Consider the following 23,778-nt stretch of genomic DNA (forward strand, 5'->3'; position numbering starts at 1 on the left):
GCGGCAGCCCAGCCCCAGCCCTCCTCGTCCCCGCCGGACACGCAGCCGCAGGCCGGGGCCGGGGCGCAGCTGGGGAGTCAGGGACGCGCGCAGCCCGCCCTTCCCCCTCCGGCTCCCGCACCGCGGCCGCCTCCCCTCGCCCGCCCTCCTCTTCTCCCCTCCCTGCTCCTTCTCTTCTTCCTCCGCCTCCTCTCCCGGCCCGGCTGCCAGCACCATGTCCGCAGGGGGAGATTTTGGGAACCCACTGAGAAAATTCAAGTTAGTGTTCCTGGGGGAGCAGAGCGGTGAGTAGCCGGCTCATTCTCTTGGCTCGAAGCCGAGTCGCCCCCCGCCGCCCATTCACCCACCCGACTGGGGACCCTCGGCCCCGGCTCGGAAAGGCCCCTCGGTGCCTGGGTGGAGGCGAGGGATGGGGATGGCGGAGGGGAGGGCGGGCGGGGCCGGGCTGGGGTCTGGCTGTGGGGCTGGGGTGCAGGTGCTGCGCGGCGGGGAGGCCGGAGGGCGGCGGCTCGCTCGGCGACGCCGGCCGCGGCGTGGGGGCTCCGGGCTCGCGGGCTCGCTCGCACTGCGGCACCGGCTGCGGGCGACCGCGCAGGTGGCTGGGCGCCTGCGGGGGCGGGGGAAGCACGAGCGCCCCTCTTGGGAGAATAAGGCGGGGCCGGGTTCTGGCCATCCCCCACCTCGCTGCGCCGGAGGGGTTCCCTGCGGACCCCGCCGGGAACCGTGCGAAAGAGCACGTCCGGGCTTGGAACAGACTGCAGCTGGGGGGTGGGGAGGACCGACACCTGTCTCTTCTCGAAAGAGCGGGGGCACGCCGTAGGGGAACAAGGCGCCTACCTCCCCCGGCTTAAGTCCGACTGGGCACAGAAGGTTCTAGACCCGCTGCCCTACGCCGGCGTGTGTGAATCTCCTTGGGGCTCAGGGATCTAGGCAATGACAGCGAGGGTTCCCCCACTGCCAGGCGATTTGGGGGCTGGTACAGGGATACCTCACATCTCTTGATGAGGCTGTGAAGCCTGGCGCCGGTCAGAGAAAGGCCCAGGCGACACGCCCTGCCTGGCTTCCCAGCAATCCTTTGGAGTGCATCAGCCGCGGATTCTTCCCACCCCCACCTCCCAGCTCACTACCCTTATTGGGGGAAGCGAGGTCACCGTGGCAGCCGACCAAAGCCGGGGGAAGGGGAGATGCTTTTCTGCTGCCCAGCAGCCTCCCCGAGGAAAGCATCTCCAAAACCCAGGCTGGTCCCAAGGTGGGAAGCCCAGGTTGAAAGAAGGGACCTTTCTGACACCTGTAGGAAGGAGTGGCTCTCAGAGCATTCCTCTAGAGGCCTCTCACATGGGGCTGCAGGGGGGCCCTGACCACTCTGCTCTGAGAGATGACTTTCCCTGGGGGCCAGCGCCTCCTACTCTGGCTTCGCAGACCAGTCCTGTTCACCTAGTTTGACATATGTCTGTACAGAGGAGGCCAAGAGAAAAGCAACTATGAGAGGACCTTGTGGGCTCAGGGAATAGTGCCGTTGTGATGTGTGTACCTGTGGGTTGTGGAAGTGACACAGCTGTCTCCTGTCTCCTGAGGCTAGTTACTTGACATGGGTGGTTTAGAGAAAGGTGTTAGAAGGTGGTGGCCATGCCCAAACATGGGGATGGGTTGAGGTCCAGGCTGGGCATTTCAGAACAAGATCAACTCAGCCAGCCAGCCCGCCAGTCTACCACATGTCCTGGACTCTGATTTTCTGTTCTTAATAGACCCCAGTTTCACAGAGCTGGCTTTTCCGTGTCTGGAAGGAATTTTGTGGTCTTCACATCCCAGTGGTGGTCTTACCAGGCCTAGAGCCCTGGGAGAAAACCTGCAGGGATCAGGTAGCCTGGGAGTTGAATTCCTAGCTGTGTTGCCTGCAGCAAATTTTGAGGCCTCTTTGGGACTCAGTTTCTGTCTCTGAAGAATGATTGCTTGAGGGCAATTCTCTTATTCCATGTTTCCCTAGTGCCTTTCAAAGTGCCTGGACCCTGGTAGGTTCTCAACCAACATTCGTTTATTCTAAGACTGAACGAGTTTCTGTAAAGGACCAGGAATTTGCTGAGGAAATGTCTCTGGTGAGTTTGAGTGAAGAAACTCTGCTCTCTCAGAACCACTGACGAATCCAGAAATGAGAGCTCAAGTCTGAGAAATGATCAGACGGGAAGTCTGAGCCCCAAGAAAGGGGGAGGGCTTACTCAGAGTCCCGTTATCAGTTGTTCACACTTCTGGGGCTGGAACCCATGTCTCCTGTTTCCACTCCACTATTTTTCAGTAGCATGTCATTGGGAAATAAGATGACCTTGAATTAGGGAAGCCAGGAATTGGGGAGCCTACCTGATGGGGGTGAGGGTTGCCACTGCCTGGCCAGCCCATGTCTGGGTTGGGTAGCCTGGGGGGAATGCTGGGCTAGTTGGGTGAGGGCAGGGTTTGAGGGCCCTTGGAACAAAGTCATTAGAGAGACACAAAGCAGTGAGACTGGCTACTGGCCACCCTGGTCCCTTCTAGCAGGGAGCCCTAAAGCCCTGAAAAACCTTCTTCCACTTTGTTGTGTCATTAGTGGGTTGTTTATCTTATGTTTTACAGAGCTTTTGGTGGTCATGAGTTAGGTAGAGGACGTGCGCATCTCTGTGCCTGGTGGAATGGGCAGTTGCCACCGCGGCTGCTGCTTCTGTCTTGCCCTCACAGTTTTGCATCTGTTGGTCCTTTGTGCCAGCATCCTCTGCAGCCTGTGTGGTGGAGGGAACCTCCTGAGATCTGGCCTTTACCCCCACCCTGGCTTTCCCTTCCTATATGACCTCAGAGATCCCTCACCTTCTGTACGTGGGGGCCTTGGGCCAGCTGAGCTCGGCAGAGCCTTCTAGAGCGGCTTTGGCTTGCCTATGTGAGCTGAGTCCCCTGGAAAGGGTCAAGGGAAGGGGCTGGAGGGATATGGCCTTCTCTTGTTTTCTGTGCCTGGCATAGTGGTGGCATCTCTCTAGGTCAGTGGACAAGGGCAGCTGGATTCCAGAAGGGAGTGTACTTAGAGCAGGGTGAGGGGGAGGACAACCTGGGCCAGATAATCCCGGGTGGGCATCAGGCCTTCAGAGATGCCAGGGAACTGGTTTGAATGGGAAGACCCTGAGGAGCCACTCTGGAGAGAACACCCATGAGAGAGCCCACACTCCCAGCAGTGGAGCGCCTGCTGTCCTCTGGCCCATGGAGTATGGGCTGGCTGACAGTGTCAGCCTGGCGTGGGGTGGGATTGTGGGGAGGGTGCTGTGGACCCAGAGCGAGGGCTCTCCTTGCAGCAGGGAGGCTCTTTGGGCCTCCTGGGCATGCCCTCATGCTAAGGGGGATTTGGTGGGGGATTTAGGGTGACACAAACCAGTCTTGAGTGGGGCACTTGGTGGCATTCAGACAAGATAGGCAGAAGCAAGTGTCTGAGGAAGGAGAGGAGGCCTACGGGACACCCGTCTTCCTCCTGAGTTCTAGTGGCATTCTGTGGGACTCAGTCTTCACTCTGTACATCACGGTGTGTGTGTGGTGGGAAGGGGGGGGCTCAGGGAGTGTCTGCCGTGCTCTGGCCTCTTCTGTTGTCTCCTGCCCTGAGACTCCTCCAGCCGAAGCAGGAAGATTGGGTGGACACAACATAATCTCTGGTTTCCTAGACTGAGGCTAGCAGGCCCCCTTCTGCCTCTGACCAGCCACCTCCCTGCCCTGCCCCTGGTGGTTGTGCTGCTGGGGGTGCCATCCACATTGAGCATAATGTAAATGGCATCCCCTGTGGTTGTTTAGTTGTTTATTCACTCATACTTCTCTCTGTCCTCGTCCCTTTTCTGTCCCTCCCTCCATCATCCATTTAATTTAATCAGATATTTGAGTATGTCCCTCAGAGGGATATGTTTGTGGATATAATTATGGTAAAGATCTGTGAGAGCCATGATGAGGGAAGAACAGCAAATATAGGAGCCTATAGCAGGGGCACTGACCTGCCTTTGGGGGCTGGTGTCACAGGTGGCATCTGAAGTCTTCACAGGAGATGCTTCTGTAGGTAGCAGGCTGCCACTCCTTCGTCTTTGGGCTGAGTGCAAGGAGTAGGTCTTGCAAGGAGCCTGCCCTCTCCAGGTGGCATAGTCTGTGCTTCTGCCCTGCTCTGTACAAAGTGGGAAGGGTGGAGGCGCAGAAGGACGAGGAGGACTCTCAGGCATCTGCCTTGCTGGTGCTGAGTAGGGGCTGTCCCCCCACTACCATCCTATTTCTTTCTGCTTAAGGATTAAGGAGGTCCAGCAGCCCCCACTGCCTGAAAGGCCCACACTCCTCTGCCCCGGCCTGGCCCGGCCTGACCCTTGCCCTCCGACCAGCCACACCACCTGCCCCCACACGGGGGCCCTTCGTGGGCCTGGTGGGGATGTACCTGTAGCCCCTTCTAAAGCTTTCTCTTCTTGTCCTCTTGGTGCCCAGTTCCACTCCTGCCCTGTGGCGCCAACTGGTCATGCACAGTGGCATAGCTTTGTTTTCTTCTGAGCATTTCTTAAAAATGATTAATCACATGCTGCCCCATAACCTCTCTTCTGTTGTCTCTGTTAGTTAAGGATTTTAAAATGTTTATTGGCTTTTTCAGGTACAAAAACTGTAACTGAATTTTAAGCACCTTAAGAGCCCTACGTCGTAGTCATCATTTTAGCCTCCCCCACCTGTGGGTGGTTTGTGCTCATTAAATATCTTGATTTGAAAATGGTATTATCCTGACTGTGTGAGATTGGCTGATGGCCCATCAGTAGATTAAAAGTGAAGGTAGTCAAGGCGGCTTTGAAATAGTATTCCTTCATCCTGACACCCGTGGTTTTCCCAAGCCAGAAGATTTCCATCAGCAACACTTCAGAATCTTTTTTAGAGGATTGGATCCTTTAGCGTCAGTCACGCTCAATTCACAGTTCATTTCAAAGCACGTGAAGTTCAGGGCAACTCCATACTTCCCCCATCTCTGAAGAAATGCAGGAAAGCAGCCAGGCCTCCAGAGGTGGGAAGGGCCATACCAGACCTGACCCTGCCGGAGCTCACTTTGAGATCTGGAGTGAATCACCAAGCTGCCCTGTGCCTCAGCTTCTCACTCTTGCTTCCTGTCCTCCCAATTTTTCTTCCTTCCTCAGTGGCTGGCACAAGAGAGAGCACCTTGGATGTTGGGTACAAACCCAGAACCTTTGCTTTTTTATTTGTTTAAAGAGGTATGTGTGCGTGACAGACACCAAGATGAGAATTAACCTGTAGTTGGTATAAGAGAAAAGTGGCACCCTCAATTCTGTTGATAGATGTGAAGAGAGCTTACTAGCGAAGATAAAAGAGACTGTTAGAACCTGGCTGTGCAGATGCAGTACCATCTTTTGCATGATCTGATTATCACTATCATTTGCAGCCCCCGAATTATAATGAATCACATTAAAATATAACAAAATAACCTCACTGTCCTTTTGTTCCTTATTACGTCCCTAAAATCATTCTATGAATATTTATCCTTATAGGTGTTGCCCTGACATTGCAAACTCCCCCAGAACAGGCCCCAGGATGGTACCATCTGTGTCCCATCCAGGCTGCAGAGTCTCCCTGTCCTCCCCCCACCCCGTGTCTTCCACTGTGAATGAATGAATGAACCATCGAATTTGTAGGGCTGTCTAGTCTCAATGTAAATAATTTAGGGAAATTGTTGGTAGAATCAATGAGGAAGGTGAGAGAAGGTTAGGTAGAACAGCAAAATTTATAAATGTCAGGAGTAGACTACTAGAAAAACTGTGGGGCGTTTTCTCAGCTGTCTGTCTGCCATCTTTTTCCATTTCTCACCACGGAGCAAAGAAGATGAAATGCTCTGGGTGGAGGTTGCCAGGGAGAAGGACCAGACATGCCCTGAGATGGGTGGCTTTCATTAGAGCTAAAGCGATAGGCTGCCGGAAATGGGGCTCCAGGCAGGGCGTGGGGACTTGAAGCCCCGAAGGACTCAGAATGGTAGGCCATTCTCTGCTGGAACAAGGGAAGGAAAGGATGAGGATTCACAACTCCGATCCTAAGGAGTTCCTTCACTGCTATATCTTGGGGCTTGAAATTTTAAATTCCTTTCATTAGTTCCATAACTTTTGCTCTCAACTAAGTGGAATCTTTTTAAAAAGTAAATTTTCACTGCTATGAATACTTCATTGTTTTAGTAAAGTGATTTATTTTTAGTAGAAAAGCTTACATATCCTGATCTCTTGGCAACAAGGCCAATGGGAGTCCAGGTGACGACCACGTGTCTTGGGCCAGGCACCACCTTACCCTAGGGGATGACATACCCAAGGGCCTGAGTTCTGGAGGAAGGAGATGATACCTCATCCCTGAGGACAGAATAGAACCCTTAAAGCAAAGGTTACTTCCAGGAAATGCATAAAAGAATGGCAGTCTGCGTCCTTCCTTCAGTTAACCTCAGATGCATTTACTGAACAACACCCAATATGCTCTGGCTCCACGTGGGGCATTTTGTATCTCGCAGCCACCCTGTGATGGATGTGGGATCATCCCCATTGTGCGGGTCAGGAGGCAGAGGCTGAGAGAGAGAGCTGGCCCTGCCCAAGGACTCTGTTAGTGTGGCAGAAGTAGAATTCAGACCTAGGTCACTATGAAAAACAAGCAGGCCCAGGCCCAGTACTGGGGAAGAGGGGACAGAAGAACACTGAGGTCTTATGGACACAAGGTCTTCCATGGATGACTCTTAGGGACTATGCCAAGTTCTTTGTGGAAGAGGGACTAGCAGATCACAGCATGGTTCTGTGCTGGTGAGGGCTGTAGGGGCGCTGAGCAGGGAGGAGGGCAGTGGGCCTTTGGGAAGGAAGCAAGGTCTCTGTGTGGGAGTCTAGAGCTGGCGTTGAACAGCCAGTTCTCTGTTCTTACACAGGACAGACTGCTTATTTGGGGGGTCTAAAGGGAGTTGATAAAGAGTATGGGGGACAATTAAATCCCTACCAAGTCAGCCCTCTGCCCGCTGCCATGGAGGAAAGATGCTGTCCAGGTTCTAGCTGAGAACTAGTTACTGAGAAGGCACGAACCCAACGAACTAAGTGGCCACTTCTCACCTGCTCTGGGGTAACCCCTTCCTGGCCACATCTTCCCTCCAGGCCTGAAGATACCAGAGCCCAGGAGACCCTCATTCTGTCCTGGGTTTGCCACTGGCTGGCTGTGTGTTGGATAAGCCCCAGCCCATCTCTGGCTTTCTCTATATGTCCCCTCAAGGCTACTGGACTGGGTGACCCCTTGCGCCAATGGAGCTCTAACTCTGGTTCTGTTATTAGTGGCAGCTCCAAGTATGATGCCAAACCAGTAACACTTCCAGCCTAGAGACAAGCATGCTGTGACGAGAGGGGCTGCAGGGATGAGAGCATGGGATCACGGTTCTGCCAGCTCTTTCCCCCAGAACTGCCCTGGGTGTCATGTGCAGGGTCCTCTCCAGCCTGCCACCTCTTCTCCTGGGAGGCTTTCTTGGCCCACCTCCACCTGGGGTCCAGCCCCACCTAGTGTGCCCCCAGGGCTCTCTGGCTTCTTTCTCCTGATGATGTGCGTGGCTTGGATTGCTTAGCAACAGGGACAGGGCTGTCCTGCACTTCCTGCTGCCAGGAGGTGTTTCTTCCACACAGAGAAGACCTGTGATGAGGACAACAGGGCAAGTGACAGTGCCCAGGTACTCCTAGCCCAGGACACTCCCTTCTGCAGACAGGTGGGTGGAGTCAGCAGGGAGAGTAGGGAAAGGGCCGAGCCAAGAAGGGTGTGTGGTGATCCCACCAGACCAAGCAGGGCTTGGAGACCCGGCCCAGCTCCCACTCCCACCACATGGCCACATCAGCGCTCCTGAGTCCTAGGGGTCCACCCCAGCCCACCCACTGTCTGGATGGTGTTGGGATGCGACAGGACCACCTGTGCTCATTCTCCTCCCACCTGCAGTGATCATTACCTTATTGGGGTTTCACAAAGATCAAATGCGTCAGTATGTTGCACATGGTATAAAAGCTCAAGTAAAAGGTAATTTTGTTAATGAAATAGTGGTGGCAATCCCTGTCTCCTCCCCTCTCTGCAGCTGTGGAGGGACAGGGGTGTGAGATTTTGAGAATCGTCAATCATTTCTGTATAGTGAGCTGAGGGTGCATATCCTCATGATCCGGCAGGTAGATCTGCTTATTCCATTTTATAGGGGGCACTGAGGGCAGAGGGTTGAGCCAGGGCTGTGAGGGACTTGGGGCTTCTGGGGAATTGGGCGTGGTTCAGGGTGGCTAGACCCCAGTGCAGGTGAGGGAGAGTGGTGGGAGAAGAGGTTGAGCCTGGAGAAGTCAACAGGATCAGGCCCTAGAGGGCCTCCTGCAGGCAATGAGGACCCACTGGGCAGTTTTGACCCAGGAGGAACATGCTCATGGATTAGAAGGCAAAGGTGGGATGTGGCCTGATTGCAGGCAGGAGATCCAAGGGGCCTGAACTAGGTCAGGCCCAGAACATTCAGAGCATGGAATTTAGAGGTGGGCTTGTGGGAAGTGTAAGCTTCCTTCCAGCTGTGAATCCTGTTCCACTGGGGATGTGTATTTTCTTGAGTCTTTGTAGAGTTAGAACTCAGGAACAGTGAAGGCTTGTAGGGAAGGAGTTTTTGTCCTCTACAAGGCCATACTGTACTCAGATGTACCAAAGCTGGTCACCTTGAGCTCTCCTGTCCATCCCATCTCCATAGTTCCCTGGGTCCCCTAACTGCTCTGTCCTGGGAAGGGTGTGGTCTGGCATCTGCTCAGGGAAGGATGTGGCGTATGACCAGAAACTGGTTATTGAGGGTGTGAGCTACTCTGGCCTGTGGACATTGAGTGTGTGAGCCCCCCAGCCTCTGGTCACTGGGGATGCGAGTTCCCCCATCATCTGGTCACTGGGCGTGTGAGCACCCCTGGCCTCTGGTCATCAGATGTGTGACCCTCCTCTGTCCTCTTGTCATCAGTAGTATGAGCCCCCCTGGCCTCTGATCTTTGACTGTGTGAGCCCTCCTGTCCCCCGGTCATTTGGTGTGTGAGCCCTCTTGGCCTCTGGATATTGGGTGTGTGAGCTCCTGTGTCCTCTGGTCATTGGGTGTGTGAGCTCCCGTGTCCTCTGGTCATTGGGGGTATGAGCTCCCATGTCCTCTGGTCATTAGGTGTGTGAGCTCCTGTGTCTTCACATGGGTGTGTGAGTCCCCCCGATGCTCCTGTACACCCTCCTATCACTCTCTCCTTCGCTGGATTCCTCTTCCAGTGGACACTTCCTTTCCTTACTCCTATGGAATTTTCTGTTTCTCTCTACTGGCTTCCAGCTCCTGAGCAAGCTCAGGAGGTCCTGAGGACTTGAGAGAGAGCAGCATGGTACATGGCAAAGCCTCTTCCATGCCTTGGAGACAGAAACCTAATTTTAAGCTGGCTGAACAAAAAGCAAAGGTTGAGAGCCAGGGAGCCAGGACTGCCATCCTGAACCTGCCCCTAATCCAGAGAGAGCAGCCTGTTGACGTAAATTGGTGCAGTCTTCAGCCCACAGGCCAGCTCATGGTCTGCTCTTAGGGCCTGAAACCCCACCAAACAAAGCCTTGGTGATCTTTGCTCCCTTCCCTTCCTGTCTCCTACCCAAATAGGGTCTGTGGAGGTTACTGCACACCACCTGGGTATTCCTTTGCCAGTGTGGCTGGTGGATGGAGATAATCCTAATTATCCATCATCAGTGATTACAGCATTTTTGAATCAGTGCCCTTGGCCCCTTGGAGAAGTGCTGGATGAATTGTCTGTGAGGGCTGCTGGGTGAGGAGAGCTGTGCCCTCAGCTTGGTGCTCAGCAGAGGTGCCTCCCTGCCTGGAGTTGCTGACCCAGAGAAAACTGGCATGGAAGCAGGCCACAAGCGACTCAGTCCAGCCGTGACCTGTTCAAGCCCTTTCTGGTCCCCTACCATCCCTACCCCTGAGGCAGGCAGAGGCAGGACAAGAGAGCTATCACTGGTTCAAGATTGGAGAGCTGCAACTGTGGCCTGCACACCAGAGACAAGGAAAACCTTTCTCTGGGGGTGGTCATGCTAATTCTGAGAGTGGAAGAGAAAATGTTCTGACCCTGCCGATGAACGGGGAGTAAACACTGCACAGGCTGAACAGAGTAAGTGAAGCACTTAGAACACATGCTTCTTGTTTGTTTCCTGTCCCATAGAGGGAGAGGGCTAGGAGGGACCCACAGGAGAAGCAGGAGGCATGGGGGGAGAGAGACCCGTGGAAGTACAGAGACATAGGAGCGAGATGCTCACAGAAGCTCTGCCTCCCACTGGGCACAGACAGACCTAGGCAGGCCACCGTTACAGGGCTCATTGGCCATGCAGGGATGCTGTCCATCCCAGGTTCTGACCAAAGTGAAGTAAAGGTTGAAGGTTCCCATGGAGCCACTGGTGAGTTATTGGGGCACAGGATGATGTGAGCAATTCTGTACTCATGTGGAGGACAAGTGAGGATCTCCAGCCCAGCAGAGCAGGACGAGTGAGAGGAGGGCTCTTACCTTGCCCTGGGGGTTGCCAGAGGATTTTCATCAACTTGCTGTCTTGGCGCTGCCAGTGCTGGCTTTGAGGCTAACTGAGCTTTGTTGCTCCCTTCCCAAGGCCGCTGGCTTGGCCCCACTGTGACCCTGCAGTTTCCAGACTATCTCTGGGCTGCTGAGAGTGGAGTCAGATCTTAGGGCCTGGAGATCTTTGTTTAGCTCTCTCTTCTCTGAGTAGAGAGCATCTCCAAGAAGTGCTTTTTGTTAGGGAGAAAAATCATTCCCACATTATTTTTAGGATATTAGCAGATCCTACTTGTAGTACCAGGATCTGGAAATTCTTCCCTGATTCTGATTAAGTTCCCTTTTCCTCCCCTGAATTCAACCAAGATACTGTAAGCTGCTGCCCGGATTAGGATGTGAACTGGAGGCCTGGAACATGCCCAGCTAGCCCCTGGCCCTGGTTCTCTCCCCCCGGCATCAGAAGAGGGCAGAACCCCAGAAGTTGGGCCAGAAGAACTTGGCTCCTCCCCTGCCTCCCTTGTGCAGCAGAAGGGCTGCTCTGAGCTGTAGTTGTGGTCTGGACAGCAGTGTCTGCAAGTCCATCACCTCAGCATGGGGGAGGCCCGGGTGAGGTGTGGGAGAACTGGGCAGAGAGATGTGACAATGCCTGGTGAAGTAGACATGGCAGGACACAGCAGGGCTCAGCACCCACCCACCTACCCGCAGCCTCTATCGCAACCAGCTGCGATAGCTTCCATCTAAAGGCAGAGCGACCTGTGAGGTTTTGTTCAGGCAGTAAGCCCAGTTTGCTGCAGCAGGAGAGAAGGCAAAGGCTGCTGAGCATAAGGGCGGCATTCCTTAGGCACCTGTGAACGTGAGATGGTGTGGCAGACACAACCTAGGTGACCCTGAATGAGTCGCGTCCTTGCATAGGTCCCTGCCCTGAGTGCAGATGGAACATGGCAAAGGTGACAGGTGTCAACTCCTTTGATTAGATGACATTATATGGCAAGGGTGCATAGGTGATGGGACAATCACTCGCATGAATTATGTCTCTTGAGAAGACTCCTTTTGCTGGCCTTGAAGAAGTAAGCTGCAGTGTTGTGAGAGGGCCTGTGGGGGGTCTTGTGGCAAGGAACTGGGGGTGACCTTCAGGAAATAAGAGCAGCCCTTGGCCAATAGCCAGCTGGAAAATGGGACCTCATCCCTACAACCACAAGGTTCATAAGGGCTGTAGACATAGCAGTCACCCCTGCCTGCCCGGGGTCCTGTGCCCACTCCCAGGCCTAGGGTGGTTAGGATCTAGAGTGCATTTTCTGCCCCACATACAGTGGTTCTCATCTCTGAACTTCACGGAAAAGGCCATCTCTACTTCTGAGTGAATTTTAAGCAGGTACATTGAGTCTGTCCAGAGGGCAGTCCTTTGTGTTAACCAATTGGGGAGGTCTGGAAGTTCACTCTCTCTCTTGTGTGCCCCTCACCAGCTGGCTCTGAAGGCTTGGGGGCCAGGTATGTGCCCACTTTCCCCTTGGCAAAGCAGCTAGGTGAACAGCAATGAGCAGGCTGCGAGAGGGTGTGTTCAAGGACAGGAAGAGAACCTGGGGCCCACAGAAGAGCTGGGACAGCTCCCTGTGCTCGTGGAGACCACAGAGCCTCCGAGGTTAGCCTGCTAGCACCTATGGCCATCCAATCCAGGGCTCTTTGTGAGAACGGGGGGGGGGGGGGCATCTACCCACATCAACCTGCAGTCTGGAGGCCTTTCACCTGCCTAAGCAAGCCGGGTGTCCTGGCCAGGCCACAGCTGTGCCCCCATGAATGGTGACTGTGAGTCTGTTGGCCTTGTCATAGGCCTCTTTGACTGGATCTTGGCTAACAACCTGGGAAACCCAAGCCGTGCCTCTCAGCACTCTGTCAGCCCAAACTCACTGCCCCACTCTTCTTTCTCTATTATTGAGGCTTTTAACAGCACCACCTGCGGGTAGCCTAGGGAAGAAAAGGATGAGCACGAGCATTACTTTGCCACACTCCATGCTGGTTGGATGGGCCAAGACTTCCCATCAGTTAAATAAGCTACCAAGTTGCATTAACACTAACTTTGTCAAAACATCGGCTGGTGGGGGGAATTTAGCTTGTGCCTCTTCCTTCTCTACAGTATGCATGTACTCACAATGACTTAATTCTTCACAGCACCCATGCGACCACTCAGATGTGTGGACACGATTGGCCTGTGCGGGGTCTGGCCAGAGCTGGGCTGAGCCCCACCCCAAACCAATTGAAATGTACATTCTGCTCACTGTGGTGGCTCTCCAGGGAAGTGATGTTGGAGGGTAACTGTGTGTGTTGTGGACATGGGCTCCTGTTCTCTGAGCTGTGGGAGGAGGGTGACCAACACTCAGAGTCATTGGTGCTGCTCTTAAGTCCTGGAGGAGACACACTGCACCTTTTTGAAGCTGCCAAGAGTGTTTGAGGTGAGTCAGTGAGGCAGAGAGGATTCATTCGATGGGTGGGCTGGCCTTGAATCGGCTGGCCCTGGGTGAGAGGAGCTCTGCAGCTCACACAAGCTGAATGGTCAGATCTCAGGTGGTTTTTAAGAAACCCTGAAGGTATTGTCCTTGACTCACAGCTAAAACACAAGGGGAACTAAAGAGTTCTTACACATACCTGGGCCTCTGGTGCCTGCTGAATTGAGCATGTGTGAGCATGTACTTGCATGCATCTCTGCACACATGCATATATGGTGGTTACACATGGGCCCTGCCCACTGTGCTGATTTGTCTAGGCTGTTTCTACCTCCTGGCCTGTGATTAGAAAGGCTCACGGCAGATCCCCAGTGCTCCGTTAAGTCCTGGTCCTCTGTGAAGCCTCTGCTGATGCCAAGTAGTTATATTCCAGTTTCTTAGGAAAATTTCATGTTGACCAGAATGTGTAATTAATCAGAACAAGCCATTTCCTGAATGTGCCAGGGGTCTGAGAGACATGAATGTGTGTATGTAATTAAAATAATTATATTTCTTTTTTTCTTTAACTTTTTGTTTTGACATACTTTTAGGCTTATAGAAAAGTTACAAGAATAGGGCTGGATGGTTAGCTCACTTGGTTAGAGCATGGTGCTGATAACACCAGGGTCAAGGGTTTGGACCTCTACTGGCTAGCCACCAAAAAAAAAAAAAGTTACAATAGTACAGATACTTCCCATATGCCTTTCCTCCAGATTCCCCAAATTTTAACATTTTACTGTTCTCATAGAATTCATAATAATTCTGTGAGATTTCTGTCCTCATTGTACATATGAGAAAGCTGAGCCTCAGAGAGGATAGTAACTAACCGAAGATCACACAGCAAATGAGTGGCAGAGCCAGGATTAAAATACAGATGTCAGACTTTAAAGTGCACATGCTGACTGCGTGTAATATTAAGTGTGAATGTGCAGGTGTCCTACTCCTTCTGCCCAAAGAGCTTCCTTTCTTGTATTTTAGGTCTGCTAGCAGTGAATTGTCTCAACATTTGATGGTCTTTATTTTGCTTTCATTTTTGAAAGATTTTTGTTGGGTATAGAATTCCATATTAACAATATATTTTTCTCAGTACTTGAAAGATACCACTTCATTTTTTCTGGTTTGTGTAGTTTCCAACAGGGTAACAAAGATTTTTCTTCTATGTTTTCTTAGGTCTGTGATCCAATATATTGTTGTTCTTTTCATTTAAACAGCCGATTATCTTTTAAATAGACTTAAATAATAAGAGAAAAATCTCACATATTTACCCAGGTAGTGACTATTTCCTGTGTTCATGATTCCTTTGTTTAGATCTGTATTTCCCTCTTGTATCATTTCACTTCTTCCTGAAGGACATCCTTTAACATTTCTTGTTGTGAGGGCCTGCTCATGATGAATTCTGTCAATTTGTGTAGGTTTGGAAAAATATTTATTTCACCTTTGCTTTTGAATGATTTTGTCCCTGGATATAGAATGCTAGGTTAACAGGTTTTTTTTCTTTCAGTACTTTACAGGTATTGCTCCATTGTCTTCTTGCTTTCATTGTTTCTAAGGAGAAATCTGCTGTCCTTTTTATCTTTGTTTTTCTGAACAGAATGTCTTTTTTCTCTGGCTCCTTTAATGATTTCCTTTTTATCACTGATTCTGTGCAATTTGATTATGATGTGCCTTGGTGCAGTTTCTTTTGTTTCCTGTACTTGGAGTTTGGTGAGCTTTTTGGATCTGTGCGTTTATAGTTTTCCTTAAATTTGGATTATTTTCAAGTCATTTTTTCTTCAAATATTTTTTCTGTCACTGCCTCCCCCTTCATCCTTCAAGAACTCCAATTACATGTATGTTAGGCCACTTGACATTATCCCACAGCTCACTGGTATTCTGATCATTTGCTTGTATTTGTTTTTACTGTGTTTCATTTTAGATAGATTTTATCACCATGTCTTCAAGTTCATTGGGTTTTTTCTGCAGTGTCTAATCTATCTAATCATCTCAAACATTGTAGTTTTCACTTCTGAAAGTTTTGTGTACTTTTTAAATATATATATCCCATATCTCTATTTAACTTTTTAAACATATGGAATGCAGTTATAGTAACTATATCTTAATGTCTTTATCTGCTCATTCTAACATCTGTGTCATTTCAGGTTTGGTTTTAGTTTTTTTTTTTTTTTTTTTAGCAGCTGGCTAGTGCAGGGATTGAACCCTGTATTTTTTTTTTCTCTTTATGCATCTAGTTTCTTGCTTCTTTGCATGCCTGATAATTTTTTATTTATGCCAGAAATTGTGAATTTTGCTATGTTGTGTGCTGGATAGCTTCTGTATTCCTGTAAGTATTCTTAAGATTTGTTAGCTGGGACCAGAGCAGTGCTCAGTGTGTGGCTAATTAACCACTATGAGGCACAGCCCTCCGGAGTACTCTCCCTAATGTCCCATGAATGATGGTTCTTTCCACTCCAGCTCGTGGGAACAGGCCTTATCTCCAGCCTTGTGTGGATGCCAACCACTGTTTTCTCTGATTCATTTGGGTTGTCTTTCCCCAGTCTTGGGTAGTTTCCTCACACATACTTGCTGATCAGTGCTCAGCTGGACTTGGGAGAGACCCTTTGCAGATTTTTGCAGTTCTCTCTCTGTGCATCTCTCTCCCTTCTGGTATTCTGTCTTGGGAACACTAACTGAGTTGTTTTATCCAGACTCACAGCTCTAGCTCCTCAATCTCGGGAGTCCACCAGGTTTCACCTGGGTCCCCCTTCCTGCACGGTGGGCTATAATTTTCTCAAGGAAATATACTGTGGGGCAAATGTGACCTCATTTGTTTCACATCTCTCAGGGGCCATCATTGCCTGATGTCCAGGGTTTTGAAAATCCTTGTTTCATATATTTTGTCTGTCTTTTGGTTGTTTCAGGTGAGGATAAATCTGGTCCCTGTTACCCCATCTTGACCAGAAGCTAAAGTCTTGGGACCTTGTTTTTTTATGTATTCATTTATTTGTAGGGGACATCAGTCAGAGCCCATGACTTGTGAACATTGACTTGAGCAGGTGGTATTGCATGGTCTGGTTATCAGCCTTGATTTTCATCAGTGATATTCATCCAGTTGGTTTTATAAACACATAGAATTGCCATTTAAATGGCCACACCATTCCTGCAGTGTAGACTCTTGTTGAGAACTTTCTGCTGCCCAGCTCTTACAAAAAACTCAGTATTAGCAACTGGTATAGTTTTATTCTATGAATACTGTGAATCTTAGGATTGGTCGTGCTTCCTTTTTTTGCTTTGACTACCAGTGAGCTCAGGCAATTTCTAATCTGACTTCAGTAATGTGGGAAGATGTTATCAGATATATTTCTATAAACAAACTGTTTGTTCCAGTTTTCTCTTTATAGCTTACCTAACCTTTGCCTTGTCTCTCTCCCAGAATTTGTAGTTGCAAACAAGAGAGTCTACTTTTGTTGTCCAGCTGATTTGAGGAGACAGCAAATGTATTAGAGGAATGATTGGGCAGTTCACAGAGTCCCTGAGAGAGTGAGAGAACCAGATTGGGAGCAGCAGCCTGAGTCATACAGGACGGGTCCAGGAGGAGACACAGTTCCTTTGCTGGGTGCTGGCAGGCACTAATGCTGAAACACATGTCGTGGCTGCTTCTGATTGCAGAATCCAGAGGAGAATTCTCTGTCTCACTAGATTCATGTCAGTCATATCTGGTGAAGTCGTTTGAGCATCTGGTGGGAGAAAACTGTTACGTGCTTACAACATCACTGCAAAGGAGGCTCCTACGCTGGGCTGGATGGTTTTGGACCTCCCCAAACATAGTAGGTGTATCCAGAGGGGTTGGGGGGCTCTTCAGTATTGTTATTGATAGATAGCTACTATATTCTGATGCTGTTTTAAACAATTTTATTTTCAAATCTTATTTTTATGAGTCACCAATACTCTTTGGGGTAAAAAAGGAGAGGGTTTACCCAGGCAGTTAAATAAATTCAAGTGCTGCTTGTATATAGCAAGTGCACCCAGTACCTTCCACCCTCCCAGTGGAGCAGCCAGAGCATGGCCCCCTCCGTGGGCTCTCAGGGCTCCATGCTGGTGAGGGGAAGTGGGGATGTGATAAGATGATTGAGGGTTAGTGAGGCCCAAGGGTCAGAGGATTCCGCCCACAGTGGGAAAGGAGCCCCTCTCTTTGTACTTTGATCTAACGATACTTGAGGCTTGGTAAACATTTGTCACTAGCCTGGAAAGAGTCCAAGTGGAAGCAGGTCTGAAAGACCATCTAGCCCAATCTTATTGGAATACCAGCTGAGTATCTCTCATCTGAAATGCTTGAGATCAGAAGCATTTCGGATATTGGAATGTTTGCATTAAACTTACCAGTTGAGCATCCCAACTCTGAAAATTCAAAATCTGAAATGCATTTCCTTTGAGCATAATGTCAGCACTCAAAAAGTTTTGGATTCTGGAGCATTTTAGATTTTGGATTTTCAAATTTGAGGTGCTCAACCTGTACTGACTTCTTAGCCTACTTAGAGCCAAGGTGTATGCTGGTGGATACATTTGCTCACTCACTGATTTTGTTGTCCCCCTTCATTCTTAGTTCATTTGACAAGCAGGTCTAGTTACTTCCCCTGCATGGGCCCTGGTTGGGTCCTGAGGATTGCCCCGGGCTGGTGAGCAGCTTACTGTTCAGTCCATGGACCCAGTTCTCACATGCAGGGTCACTTCTTTGGCCCCAGATTCCTGCACCCAAACTAGCCCTCTATAATATTTCTGTAGGGATGTCCCAAGGTATGACATGCACACCTGCTCTGGGGCACAGCCTCTTTGTCATGGAGACCTGGAGATGAGCCCTGTGGCCTTACTGAATCTCCTTCAGGCAAACTTGTACTTCTGTCTCACGGCACCTCTTCCTTATCCCTTCACAATCCAGCGTCCCCTTGTCCTTGTATCTCTAAGGGACACACAGTTTTTATATTAACTGTCTGCTCAGAGTTCTATGCCTGCTGCTTCCTTGGCCCCAATTTGGTGTTCTCCTGGCTTCAGGTGAGAGAGGTTGGATCCAGGGGCTCCAAATTACTCCCTGACCTCGAACCAGGAAGCCTCAAGGCTCAAGGTCTCCCACTGGTCCTAGCCTGCTCCTTCATGCTATAATGGGAAGGTTGCGGCCCCAGGGGGGGCTGTGACAGATCCAAGGTCCACAGCCAGACGGGAAGATTTGAGGCCAGAGCCTCTTCCTGCACCCCAGGTTCCCCCTTTTCCAGCACATGAGGGCAGTTAAGAACTGGGCGACACTCAGCGATCACTGAGTCAGGGCAGGCTTCCTGGGCCCCTGGGCTTGGATGGAGGAGATGGGTGCAGGTGGAGGGCAGTGAAGCAGGAGCAGTCGCTGGGGAGATGAGGGGGTCGGGCATAGGCCAGCCTTCCAGCTGGGGCAGGAGAAGGGTCTGGGGAGGCCTGCCTGCACCACTCCCTCCTCTCGCCTTCCTCCCCTCTGCCCTCCCCTGCAGCATCTTCCTGGGTCCCCGAGTGAGGCCCAGGCTGCTGAACGGCCTCTAGCAGAGGGAATTAACACACTTAATTAAAGTGTCCAATGAAGAGCTTTGCATATTTCTTAATTACCGTCTGAATCTTCTGGGGGATGTTTAAAATGGGATTTTTCACTTGTTTCCTCATTTAGCCTAGGATGAGCCAGCCGGCCCCTTGGGGCTAAGGTGGGAGCTGTCAAAGCTGTGTGTCCTGGTCTGGGGCTGCCTTTCAGGGTGGCAAGGGGGTGTGGGGTGTGTGTGGGGGGGGGAGTTGGGCCCCCAGGCTCCCAGGCTTATCCCCTTTCAGGAAGGATAGAGCTGGGCTGTTGGTTCTGTGAGACCAGAGTGACAGGAAACAAGGCTCAGACAGATATAGCCGGTGTCTCCACGTGTTCTCTCATTGCCACAGGACCCGGGGCCATGCACCCCATGGTCAGGCCAGTAACAGGGGACTTGTGGACAGATGTTGCAGGGGAACAATAGAGGCTTCTCCTGAAGCCTCTGTGGAGCAGGGATGTGGGGTCAGGGTGGCCTGGCCTTCTTCGCAGCTGCAGGACAAAGGCCGAGCCCCTTGCAGGTCCTTGCCAGCATACACACATTTCCCCGTGTGTTCTGAAACTGAGCTGAGGGGATAGCCGAGGCAGCCGGGCCCTTCCTAGGACTGGGTTGCTGCCCTACACCATGGGGAAGATTTGCCTTATCAGTCCTGGGGGCCACTTTCTGTCAGTTGCAGACATGGGGGATGTTGGTTGAGAATGCAGAGATCTTTTTTCTGGCATGGGGACTGCTCTCCTAAAGACACAGCCATCCCAGAGATGGGTAGCCCACCAGTGCAGCCTGGACATGACAGTGAGCTACACCAGGTCTGTCCTGCCTCCTGCCCCCTCCATCCCAGGCCCAACTCTGGATCCCCAGGATGACCAAGCAGGATCCACTGTTTGTCCAGGAGCGCTGAGGAGCTGGTGTGGGTGGGAAATGTGGACATACAGCTGAGAGTGAATTGTGGGCCAAGGTTCTGGAGGGGGGCCACCCAGTGGGTGGTGCATCCTCTGCCAAGTCTCAGCAAACCCTCCACGGAGCCTCCAGCTGGTTTCTTGTGCTCTGCCATATATTCTTCCCTGTTTCTGGCCTTATAGCAGTCTCTCCACCCACACCCCCACCTGCACCTGCTATGGAGAGGACTGGGAGGAGGGGTGTTCTTCATGGAGGGACAGTGTCAGAGCAGGGGTCTGAGCTTTCAGCCTGTGACCTGGGCACAGCCATCCCAGGAGACCTTGTAGGCCCCTTGTAGGCACCTGCCCACACTGACCCCACCCACAGCCCTGGGTGGGCTTGGCTTTGCGTAGCAGGCATGCAGAAATGTGAGTAAAATGCTCAGTCTTGTACCACCAAGGCTGCATCCAGTCCCCCCTCCCCCTAGGGATGCTATTGCCTCGGGCCACCTGTTTCCACCAATCAAGACCAGCCCAAAGGCCACTTCCTTTAGGAGGCTGCCGTGACTACCTGGCAGAGAGGGGCCTTTGGTTTTTGTGGGCCGCTCAGTGGCCCTGCTCCCAGGCATTTTTAGGAGTCTGCATCTAAACCTTGCTCCACTGCTGGATGTTGGCTGCTGTGAATGCTGTGCCCAGCACAGGCCTGGCATGGAATAGGCCCCCAGTGGGTATTTGACTAGATAGAGAAGTCTCACTGTCCCCTGCAGCTATCTAGAAGCCACCTGGATGTTCAAAAATCTGTTTACCTTGGGCCTGCTACTGAGATGGGCCTTGGGGTGAGGACCTCTACAGGTGAGGCCCAGGTGGGCGCTGGTAGCTGGTTGTGAGGGGCCAGCATTCAGTCTCTCTTGCACTGGTGGCGTTTCCAGGTGTGTGGGACTGAGCTGAGCTCCTCTGTATGGCCCAACAGTATGCAAGACCCCTGGGCCAGCACCTCACATTGGGTAAGAAAATAACTGATTCATGGTAATGCCAATAATGGAAAATAAGCTTAGTTTCTTAGCTCATGAGATTGCACAATTATTATTAATTTTTTTCTGAATACAGTGCCAGTGTCTGTGCTTTGGTCTGACAGTTATAAAGAAGGCTTTTGTGGGTGACCTGAATCCAAGGTGATTGCTTGGTGTTTGTTCCTCGTCCAATTTGCTCAGGCTTTGGCAATGGCAGGGAAGCGTCCTGGGCTGTCCTCTTAATCTGGCCAGTCACTGGGTCCTGTCACCTTCCTCTGTTCCCTGTTCCTCTAGCTCCACTGCCTCTGCCTTAATTCAGATCCTCTGTCTGTTACCAGACACCTGCCCCCAGTCTGGCCTCTGTAGGCCATTCTCCCATAAAGTATAAGTTTTGTTTCTAAAGCATAGGTCTGTTGCTCTGATTCCCTAACACCGTGTAAAAACCACCCCATAACTTAGTGGTTCAAGACAATGAGAGTATTTATTTTGGTTTATAATCTATAATTTGAGCAGGGCCTAGCAGGGAAAGTTTGCCTCTCTTCCACGCTGTTCTTCGTGCAAACTTGAAGTGGCTGGGGGCCTCAGTTTCTCACCATGTGGGCATCTCTGTATGGTCTCCCTCCTGTAACTGCCTTGGGCTTCCTCATAGCATGGTGGTTGGGTTTCCAGAGTGTGTGGGCTGCAGCGTGCTCCAGGCGGAAGCTGTGCTGACTTTTCTAACCCAGCCTGGAGAGTCACAGTGTTTTTGCTGCCATAGTCACCAGCCCACCCCCATTCAACCCCTGATGGGGGGGTCAGGGTTGCACTGAAAGGAGAGCACGTGGGATAGGGAATGTTTTGTGAGCCCATTGTAGAAATTTCGAACTGCAACACCTATTCACACTGTCCCCCTGCTTAAGACCCTTCTGAGGTTTGCCCAGGAGAGAATCCACATTCTTGATGTGGCCAACATGGCCTGTGCTGTCTGACCCCCGTGCCCTGCTGGCCTTGCCTCTCCTGGTCTGCTCCTCCCTCCCTCCACAACTGGCTCCAGAGATGGGTCTTGGTTTAAATCAACACAGCAGCCATGTGAAGCTTCCTTGAACAGTGCTTGCCACTCTCCCCTGTCCACACATCATGGCTGGCTCCATTTTCCCTGACACAAAGCTCAGATGGAGGGGCCGCCAGGTGTGCCGCCCATGGTACTCTGGCATGATGCCCCTGTCCCTTCTCAGGAGCTTTTTATCTCCCTGCCCCTGAGCACCTGCCCACACTGTTTCTCTGCCCAGAGTGCCCCCTCCCCCACCCTACCCTGCCTCCTTGCAGCTTCCTGACTGCTCAGCCCGGGGACCCTGCCTTTTGTGGTCTGCTGCTTTGTTGCCTTCCAGACTTTTGCATAAACTCGCACAACGTACCAGGTGCAGCATTGACGTTGGCATCGAGTCTGTGTTCATATCTCAGCTCCACCGCTTACTAGCTCGGTGACCGTGGGGTGATAATTAACTCATTGGATCACGTGGGGATTAAATGAGGAAACCTAACAAGAGCACCAAATTCTTTGTCTGGCCTGGTAAGAGTCAGAGTTTCCTTTCCTCCTTTCTAGATGTTCCTGGTAAAGGCTCAGTAATGAATTTTCTCACCCTTATTTGGTTGAGGGAGGAAAAATGCATTTCCCTGCTTAGTCGTATGGGACTAAGAATATTGCTGAGCCATGAGCAGAGGGGAGGGGGGAAGCTCAGTAATTATTTGCCTGCTTATTTTTAATAAAGCCCTGCTGGTGGAGCTGGATCTTTGCCCTCAGGACAAGCTCCTCTTTGCTGCAGTGGTTCTAGAAGTGCGTAGGTGTAACTTGGAGAACACAGCTCTGTGGGAGGCCAGCTCCCTCGTGGGCCCCTCACAGGCTGCTGGAGGGCAAGGGGGTCACAGGAGGGTCTCCGCCCCTCACACCTGTCTATCTGAGCTGCTGGGGTGCTGGATGCAGCTGCTCTTCTCAGGCCTCCCCTTGGCCACAGCCAGATGGTGGTGTCCAGTCAGGTGGTGACTCCAGCTGTCCTGCCCACCCTGCGTGGTGAGACCAGGAGAGTGGCCAGGTGGATGGGGTGTGCAGGCTGTCCATTTCCAGGTTCCAGCACGTTCCACGCAGGGCAGTTGTTGATGGCAGGTATGGGGTGAGGAAGGGGCTTCTGCCCTTTAGAGGGGAGAGGAGCTTAGCACAGGGCAGCCCCTCCACCCGCCCAGTGCCTTTTTGTGAGGCCATGACAGAGGCTGGGCAGAAGTGGTCAGAGGCGCTCTTGGTAAGAAGCTCTTCTTTGGGTCCCAGGAAGCATCCCAGAGAGCAGATGTAGGATGCCTTTTCTGCAGTCCATGTCTAACAGTGCTGCCCTCTCTGTGCTCTGAGAGCTGGTCAGCTGGCCAGTCCCCTGCAGACTGGGGAGCTTTGGTGTCCAGGGTTGGGGGGAGGCCCTGCAGTCACAGACTTACTCAAGCTGGGGACTGAGACACACTGACCAGAAATGAGGAGCACAGACATATGCTACAGAGAGCTGTGGTGGCCAGGGAGGGGTGAGAAAGGCTGGGCCTATCAGGAGCTGTCCCCACGTAGAGGAGACTAGAGAATGTTTGGGGGAGGGTTGGTGCATCTCTCCCAGCTGCAGGGTGGCCAGGGCATATCGGGAGGTCTAAGGACTCCATTCTGACTAGCAATGCACTTTGCAGAGAAGGATGGGCTGGCTTGGTGGGTGGGGTACAGATGGAGAGAGTCTTTGGGGGCCTTGGGCACAATGTTGCAGGAAATGGAGAGCTACCGGAGGTGGTAGTGAAAAGCCAGACTGGCAAGTTCAGACCAGAGTCTTAGCCACATTATCCTGATAGCCATGAACAGAACTCTTGGGAGAGTTCAAAGGCAGGGAGGAAGGAGGCCTCTGCTCTGAGAAGTGAGAAAAAGAGGAACAGTATTCCAGCCATTCCCTTTCACAGCAGAGCAAGAACGAGCCCCTCATCCAGTCCAGGCGTCAGTGGGGGTGCTGGGTCCCAGGTGCTCAAGTCCGTTCCTTTGCTTCCTGAACCCTCTTTGAGCCCCACAGGGCACCTCCAGGGCATCTCAGGTCCCAGTTTCTGACCTTCCAGATTGAGTCAAGCACCTCTCAAGTAGGGGGAGGCCCTGCCTCCAGCCAGTCCCAAGAAAAAGGATCCTTGGCTTGGCAGGGGCCATTCCCTGGAGCTGGATGATATCCACAAGTGATGGCAATAATGACCTGGCAGAGCCCTGAACCCAGCATGACCATAGATGCCAAGGAGGGCCTGGGATAGGAGCTGAATTTCTGGTTAGA

At 51.7% G+C, this 23,778-nt stretch overlaps 1 protein-coding gene across 1 annotated transcript in view; it reads left to right on the plus strand.

Annotated features, from left to right (window-relative positions):
- Positions 1-214: 214 nt before the first annotated feature.
- LOC134391190 (ras-related protein Rab-6B) overlaps positions 215-23,778 on the plus strand; it is a 63,280-nt gene continuing 39,716 nt past the window's right edge. The window contains exon 1 of the mRNA XM_063115156.1: positions 215-284. Coding sequence (XP_062971226.1) covers positions 215-284 — 70 coding nt within the window. The remainder of the gene's footprint in view (positions 285-23,778) is intronic.

The sequence above is a fragment of the Cynocephalus volans genome, chromosome 11 (genome assembly GCF_027409185.1).
Source record: "Cynocephalus volans isolate mCynVol1 chromosome 11, mCynVol1.pri, whole genome shotgun sequence".
NCBI classification, from domain to species: Eukaryota; Metazoa; Chordata; class Mammalia; order Dermoptera; family Cynocephalidae; genus Cynocephalus; species Cynocephalus volans.